This window comes from Trachypithecus francoisi, unplaced genomic scaffold, assembly GCF_009764315.1.
Source record: "Trachypithecus francoisi isolate TF-2019V2 unplaced genomic scaffold, Tfra_2.0 Lachesis_group14, whole genome shotgun sequence".
NCBI classification, from domain to species: Eukaryota; Metazoa; Chordata; class Mammalia; order Primates; family Cercopithecidae; genus Trachypithecus; species Trachypithecus francoisi.
Window position 1 is genome coordinate 17,690,883 of NW_022681459.1, and position 8,929 is coordinate 17,699,811.

General features: G+C 35.7%; 1 protein-coding gene across 1 annotated transcript; it reads right to left on the reverse strand.

Moving 5' to 3' along the window:
• Positions 1-8,216: 8,216 nt before the first annotated feature.
• Positions 8,217-8,494, reverse strand: LOC117096681 (keratin-associated protein 22-2). Its single transcript, XM_033234118.1, has one exon. It carries the CDS (start codon positions 8,474-8,476, stop codon positions 8,300-8,302), a length of 177 nt encoding a protein of 58 aa, XP_033090009.1. The 5' UTR covers positions 8,477-8,494; the 3' UTR covers positions 8,217-8,299.
• Between the last annotated feature and the right edge of the window lie 435 nt (positions 8,495-8,929).

The window sequence follows — 8,929 nt, forward strand, 5'->3', positions numbered from 1 at the left end:
ATAAATGAAAAGGAAGTAAAACTTTTACATTTCCATTGCCCTACAATAATCAATACCAATATTTTCATGTATATTCTTCCTATATTTTTCTACTTCTATTTTAACATATTTTGAAATTATTCTGCATACACATTTTTAGGCTGGGCTTTTTCTTTGGTATTACTTAAGTAATATTTTCTTTTTTTTTTTTTTTTTTTTTTTGAGACGGAGTCTTGCTCTGCCACCCAGGCTGGAGTGCAGTGGCCGGATCTCAGCTCACTGCAAGCTCCGCCACCCCGGTTTACGCCATTCTCCTGCCTCAGCCTCCCGAGTAGCTGGGACTACAGGCGCCCGCCTCGTCGCCCGGCTAGTTTTTTGTATTTATAAGTAGAGACAGGGTTTCACCGTATTAGCCAGGATGGTCTCGATCTCCTGACCTCGTGATCTGCCCGTCTCGGCCTCCCAAAGTGCTGGGATTACAGGCTTGAGCCACCGCGCCCGGCCTTAAGTAATATTTTCTAATGGCATCAACATTTTCTAAACGATCATTTTGTTGACTGTATAAGATTCTCAAAATATTTTACGATTTAATGATTTTTGAATCAATCCCATATTGTGGAATATCATTATATCTCAGACAACAAGGAAATGACCCTTTGGGGGCAATACCTTCTGTCGTCATATTGAGCCATGTTTTTGCTTCATTTAAACAGACGAACATCTGTGACAATTTTCTGGTATTAATGAGCATGCTGCTCCAAGGTGGGCATTTCTTTCTCCCAGAAGATAGAAAACTTTGAGGGAGAAGACAATGGAACACCTGCAGATTATATATTTTTTTACTGTTAAAGAATTTTAACGACGCTCTTTAGAATACCACATGAAATAAGAGAGTTGAAATTGGATGTCAACAAGGGCACACCACATCTGTTGTAAGAGAAGGTAATGAGGAGAGCCCGACAAAGGCCCCCTATTCAGAACATGAATTCACTTAACTTGCAGAGTCTCAGATGCACAGTGTGAAAATCTTTCTGCTGACAACCCTAACCAACAGAGGATAAATGCTGTTCCTATGCTAGATACTTTTGGAAGAGCCAACCTTTGTGCAGTTATTGAAGCAAAGAGAAAACAGGCTCAATACTGGTAAGAAATAATGTATCAATAAAGGACAAAAAAAGTCCTTTTTTGACATTTACCATCTCTAAGAATTACATCTTATTACCATTTAAGGAATCAATCATATGAATAATGTCTCAATAAATGTTAAATATTACATTTGTTTTAAGAGAATTGCGTGATTTTTACATAGTATTATTCAACTTGCTTTTTGACTTAAAATAGAATGTAATTTTCAAAATAATAACAGAATTCTGTCTCATTATTTTTTAAAAAGCATATAGAAGAAACACTGTAACTTACAGCCACATCAGAATAACTAGTCTTGGACTTGTCTTCCCACTATATTAAGCTAGACAAAATATGTGAAATAATTGTTCTCAAAATTTGTACAGTAGCTAGTTTAGGACTACAATGCCCTAAAAAGGGAAGCAAGCTATTTGAGTCCTACAATCACCAAGCTTTCTCCCTATAATTCTCTCAGGCCTACTCTCGTAGTCATTTTGTGCTCCTCTAACAGAATACCTGAAATTGGAGTATTTATAAAGAACAGAGATTCATTTTTTACAGTTCTGGAGACTGGAAAGTCCACAGTTGAGGGTCCCAGAGCTGGCAAGGGAGATCTTGCAGTACCATCCCACGGCAGAAGGCAGAAGGGTGAGAGGGCATGTGAGAGTGAAGAAGGGCGCCAAACCCATCCTTTTATCAGTTGGCCACTCCCACCTAACAGCCGTCATCCACCAATGAGCCCCCATGACCCAACAAACTCTCACAGGTCCTACCTCACAGTCACGTTGCACTGATGATTCAGTTTCTAATATATGGACCTCAGGGGACACATTCAAATCACAGCACCTGCATTTCAGGGAGTGAAAGCACAATAATCTCATTGTGTTGAGGACAAAGATGTAAAAGTCTAAAGAGTGGCTGTACATTTAGAGTAAGAACGGATAAAAGACTGCACAAAGAAAGAAATCTAGTTATTTACAGAGTGGTCCTCACGAGCAAGCTTTGTTGAACACGAAGACACGAAGTGAACAGCGAAACTCCCTGAGGAGGAGCAAAGAACAGCTGAGTGTGTGCAAGCTAAATAATCTCCAGAACTCATGGAGGACTGGGAGATACATCTGAGTTCTTAGAATCAGGGTGGAGACACTTTACTGAAAAACAGACCCCCCAAAAGGGAACCGCATTAATTCAGTCAACTGGCACTGCAGTGAAGGTTAAATTGGACGCACCAAGTTGTGAAACTATCAAGGAATACGAAAGTAATTTAACTACCAGTAAAACCGACGTTCACACTACTTAAAGAAAGACAATAAAATCTGCATTCTAAAAAATACATCACTAACGTTGGCATGTGTTAAATATTATTAGGCAAGTAAAGAAACAGAAAAGAGTTGTCAATGTTTGGAAACAAAGTAAGTCAGTAAAACAAAACCAGAAATAACAGAGATGATAGAATGAGTATATTGAGACCTTAAAAGAAGTGTTATACATATGCTGAAGGACGTAAAGGAATTCATGAAAACGAGAAGTGGAAGATAAAAAATTTTAAATCTACATATTAAAAATACATGTCATACTGACATAAGAATTCAAAGGATGATATTAAAATCATGTTTAACACTGCAGAAGAAAAGATCAGTGAATTTGAAAACTGAGCAATAGAGCTTATCAAAACTTACGGAGAGAAAAAATGAACTTAATAAAAATAATGATCAGATCCTCAGTTATCTCTGGAACAATATTGCATAGTGGTCTGTATGTTTATACTTTGTATAAACATCTACAGGACAGAGAAACAGGGCAATTTATATATGTACATATATATTTATATATGTACAGTTGAGAATGAGGAAGAGACATTGATTCTACGATTTGGCTGTCATATAACTATGGAGGCTGGGAAGTCCCATCGTTTGCCTTCTGTAAGCCGGACAATCAGAAAAATCCAGTGGCGTGATTTAGTCCAAGTCCAAAGACTTGAGAACTGGGGTGAGAGGGCACAGTATAAATCTCCGTCTGAGTCCAAAACTCTGAGAATCAGGAGCACTCATGTCCAAACACAGGAGAAGATAGGTGTCTCAGCTTAATCAGAGAGTGAATGTGCCTTTCTTTTGCCTCTTTACTCTATTTAGTCACTGAATAGACTGATTTATGTCCACCTGCATTGAGACATAGATCCATTGAGAGGGATCTTCTTTATTCAATCTAGTGATTCGGATGCTAATCTCTCCTAGAAAACCTCATCAACACACCCAAAATAACATTTTACCAGTAATCTGAGTATCCCTTAACCCAATCAACTTGACATACAAAATGAAACATTATTTATATTTAGAAGAGGGAGGGATCAGAAAATGTCTTGAAAAATAAATGGCTGAAAATTTCCAAAAAAACACCTATAATTCCGAAGACCAAAGAAGCGCAACAGGAACCAAGTAACAAGAACACACACACACACACACCACACGATGATTATCATAATCTATATACAGGTAAAATGAAAACATTTTATAAAATGTTTAGTTTCTTGAGTAATCAACCTTAATCAAAAGAATAAACATGGTTTATGGAGCTTATGACATATAAAAGTAAAATTTATAACAACGATAGCAAAGGATGATGGGAAATAAGCATACTGCTACAAAGTTAATACATCACGCATGAAATAGCAGTGTGTTAATTGAGATGCATATCCCAGTCCTTAAAGCAGACGTTTTTATAATAAACATAGGCATGTCTAATAAATAGTGGCAAAACCAAAATGCTAAAACATCAATTAATCTAAATAAAACCAGGAAAAAGAGGAAAAAAGGAAAGAACAGATGAGCCACAAACTTAGAAAATAATCTATACTTATTTTGTGGCTCAGCTGTTCTTTCCTTTTTTCCCCCTTATTTTAAGCTTTTATAACCAAATAATCAGAAGAAAACCAATTCAACAAAAAGGGCAAAAGATTTGAACAAGTGCTTCACAAAAGAGGATATGTGGGTGGCCAATGTGCATATGAAATGATGCACAACATTTTGAGTCTTCAACTTAAAACCAAAATGAAATACCACTAAACACTTTACAAAATGACTGAAATGCAAAAGCATGACAATGCAAAGTGCTGGTGAGAATGTGGAGGAATTAGAATGCTCATGCATTGATTGCAGAATGCAAATTGTACATCCTCAGAATAAAAATACAGCAAATAAAGTTAAGCATACTTTTACCATATGACCCACCCCCCAAAAAGCATATGTCCATCATATTCATATTAACTCCAACCTTTAAAAAAAGTCAGAAACAGGTAAATGGATAAATAAATTATTTAATCCATTCAATGGGATGCTTCTCAACTATAATAAGGAAGGGAATACTGACATACACCAAAATAAGAATAAATCATAGAAGTACTCTGCATTATTCGTTGTTATGTACATTTAGAAATGACCAAAGTAATCTGTTGTGGTACAAATCATATCAGTGGCTACTTGGGGACTGGTTTAGGGTAAGGATTTACTTCTAGGATGTATCAGAGAAAGTTTGGGATTATGGAAAATTTTGATATCTTCATTGTGGTGGTGACAGTTTTACAGTTATATATTTGTCTATGTTCAGAAAAATCTGATCTTAAAGTGCATTTTATTTTATATAAACCTTATTCCAATAAAGTTTATTTTCAAATTTCTGGTATTTTCCTAAATGAATAAGCCATACATATACATTTATAGACATATATATGGTGTATGTGTCTATATATGTGTTATATATATGTGTTCATATTTAATATTTATTCTTTTGTTAATGCTCCTCTAGAAGGTCTTCCTAAAATGTTTATTTAAAATAGGTACAATTGCCAGGCATGGTGGCTTATGCCTGTAACTGCAGCTACTCAGGAGTCAGAGGCAGGAGGACCTCCAGAGACTAAAAGTTAGATGTTGTGGTGTGTTGCGATTGCATCAGAGCACTCAGCCTGGGCAACAGAGAGAGGCACCTGTTTCAAAATAAATAAATAAGTAAGCAACAAATAAAAGAGCTATAATTATTGAAAATTGGCTCCACATGTTTATAAAATTCTATATCCTAAAAATACAATAAAACATTCCTTTTCTCCTATCTGTGCTTTTATATATTATCAGTCATTTTAATTTTTAACCAGTCAGTAGAAAAAAATTTGTACTGTGATTCAATATCAGTATATTTTATTACTAGATAGAGTAAAAACCTTTGCATATAATTGTTGGCTATTCGCATCTTTTCCTTTTGTAAATTGTATGTATTATAGAGTTTTTTTTAACTTTTATGTTATGCTCGGGGGTACAAATGCAGGTTTGTTACATAGGTAAATTTGTGTCATGGGGGTTTGTAGTACAGATCATTTTATCACCCAGGTATTAAGCCTAGTACCCATTACTTATTTTTCCTGGTCCTCTTTCTTCTCCCACAAGGTACCAGTGTGTGTTGTTCCCCTTTTAAAAATAGCTGATACATAATAATTAACTTTTTACAATCCAGGATTTTCTTTTAGTCTTGTGTAATTGACTTTTGCAATCGAGGAAAGAGTATTTTTATAAAATAAAGTCAATTAATAACTTACAGTAATTGGATTTTACATTTTCAGTAGGCAGGTCACTCCTAGAATTTTAGCAATGTTAATATTTATTTTCTTATGTTTAGATATTTATTACCCCTGAAAATCATGGTTGTTACTGGAAGAAAAAAATATTTTTTCACACACACACGAACATATACATAAACACACACACACACACGTATACATACTTTCTCAAAATGCTGGACAGTTCTTACATTATTTACCAAACTGTCCATCTTTTTTTCCCCTGGAATTTCTATATTAATTAATTTAATTTTCTGTCCTATGATAGTGCCATAGTTTTAAATAACTCGTTTCACTTCACTGTTTCAGTTTTTAATTCATTCCTAATATGCATATAGTAAAGGGCACTAACCTTACATATACAACTTAATGGATTTTTTTATATGTATACACCCATATAACCATTAACTAGATCAAAATACAAAACATTTCCTCCACCCAGGAGATTCCACTGTGCCCTTTCTTATCCAATACCCTCCTGCCCAGAGGTACCGCTATTCTCACTTTTATTACTGATTAGTTTGTTCTCTTTTCGACCTTCCCATAACTCTAAATAAATAACAACATAAGATGTGCATATTTAGTACCAATATGCATGTTGTATCATTTTTGATATATAATGTTTTATTTATTTTAAATCTGGTGTTCCAAACTGCCAAAATGAATGCATTGATACCCATTTGCACAATAAGTTAATAATTATGAAATACTATACAAAGTATAGTGGCCTCCATCAGTCTTGATACAAGAGCACTAACTCATATCAAGAATTGTGTACAGGAATAAACACAAATTTTCAATCCTGCACAATTTCACCAAGAATCTTTCAGTTTTACCTTTCTAAAAGTTGATTTAATTTAGCATGACTGCAATAGAAATTAAAATGTTTAGCATTTAAGTTTGTTAATCCATTAAATGGGATAATTTATGCAAATAATGAGGAGAGGCCCAACCTATATCTTAGTTGAAATGGAATCACTTCCCTCTTATTTTCTTTTTTTACCAGAGGAATGATCACCAACTTCTCTGTCCAGTCACTGGTTGGGCAGGTCAGGTTGGAACTGCTAATGGACTGACTTTTTCACTCCAGGAAGGAAGGAATGGACAGCAATACAGTGTTTTTACTTCTGTTTGCTTTCAGAAAGCCTGCACTGGGGGGTCGGGGAGATACTTCGCTCGACTCATATTTATCTACAAAGTGTGATCCCTACATTGATCACTGGTAGTTCTGCTACATGTAAGAGTAGCAGGCCAGGCGCGGTGGCTCAAGCCTGTAATCCCAGCACTTTGGGAGGCCGAGACGGGTGGATCGCTGGGTCAGGAGATCGAGACCAACCTAGCTAACACGGCGAAACCCCGTCTCTACTAAAAAATACAAAAAACTAGCCGGGCGAGTTGGCGGGCGCCTGTAGTCCCAGCTACTTGGGAGGCTGAGGCAGGAGAATGGCGTAAACCCGGGAGGCGGAGCTTGCAGTGAGCTGAGATCCGGCCACTGCACTCCAGCCTGGGTGACAGAGCGAGACTCCGTCTCAAAAAAAAAAAAAAAAAAGAGTAGCAAATGAATGAATATGTACTATTGTTTATATTTTATTCTCATTGCTTTATCATAATTAATGACTCATAATTCATTAATAATATTTAATAAGTGGATGGAATAAACATGATAAATTATCACAGGGAGCTGCACAGAAAATCAACTCTCATAATTAAGACCTATCACCAGAATGCATTTGGGCCAGAAATGTGGTTTTCAAGATGTTATTCTATCCAATCACCACTTTAAAAAATAGTAACGGGAATTCTGCTAGAAGATGATCAGAGTTAGAAGAACTCAAAAGAGTCATTTAGACCTATAAATGAGGTAATCTTTGCTGTGGAAACACAGGATTATCAGGCATACCAATCAGCTTCATGTAGAGGATTCTCATCTACAAGAGTGAGTGAAAAGAGGTCAGAGTACCCAATGCAGGGCCGGAGTTATATCAGTACAGAAGCACATGTTTAAATGTAGACTATTAGGAGAGAGAAAATTGCAACAGAAAATAGCTTGGTGAGTAATAGTGCTACTAGTTTTGCCGATTACCTAGGTCAAACATTGAATTTTTCTAAAATGAAACTTGCATTAGATCAATATAGAGGACAGTATTCTTAAAACTGCACTTGAAAATACTTTTATGCAAACATTGTTGGAAAAACATCAGTCATGCCTTGCCTGTTTTTGTCACGTCACTAACTAAAATAGCCACAGGTAGCAATTTCACTCTCTCTTTCTATTTCTCCCTTTCTCTCTCTCTCTTTCACACACACAGATACAAAAATGATAAAGAGAAATGAATATATGTGATAAGCAATACATATTGTGAAAGTGATTATATTTATTAAAATGCAAATTTGTAAGTTTTCCTGCATGGAAATTGCTAATATTATAATGGATATAAACAAACACATAAAAGTAACAAAATATCAAAGGATTTTCCTACTAACTGGTGGGAAATTCCACCAATCCAATGCAAATATGACCTGTGGTAATCAATAATTAGATTTAGTTAAAATTGGACAATAATTAATCCATAGAAAACCCTGTTGATGCAATTAGTGCATCACAAGAAAATGACTCAAAGTGATTGGCAAGTGGAATTTCTTTGTAGGAGCCAGTAGGAACCTTCTACAGGAGCTTGGAAAGTTGCAGGCATAACCAGAGTCACCATATTCAGAGCCATAGCTGCAGCCATAGTCCAGGCTACCATAATAGTTGTGGTAGTAGCACATGGTGTCAGAAGTTGGAAGTTCAATTGAGCAGACAGTAGTTTCTGAAATTTGACTCTCCTGATTTGTACAAATTACTTTATCCAACCTGAGTTATATGTGAAGCAAACCACAATCTACATTAGACTCATTCTCACAACTAATTTGCATTAAGATAAAAAAGTCTCAAGAATCTCTTAGCCATATGTCCAAGAAAATATTAATATTGCTATGTGTCAGGATGCCAACAAGTAAAATCATGAGCCTTAAGGAGATATTCTCTTAATTTTATGGCTTTTGCTTACTTAAAATCCCAATTTAAACTTGATGATTAGCTTCTGTGTGATCACATAAAGCTTATATTTTCTGCCTCTTGAAACATTTCTTTTTTCTTTTTCAATATCCTCCTCTACCTCCATAAATGCAGTCTTTAAACCACAGAGTGGCCAGGTCCAGGCCTCCATAGCAACAGCCACA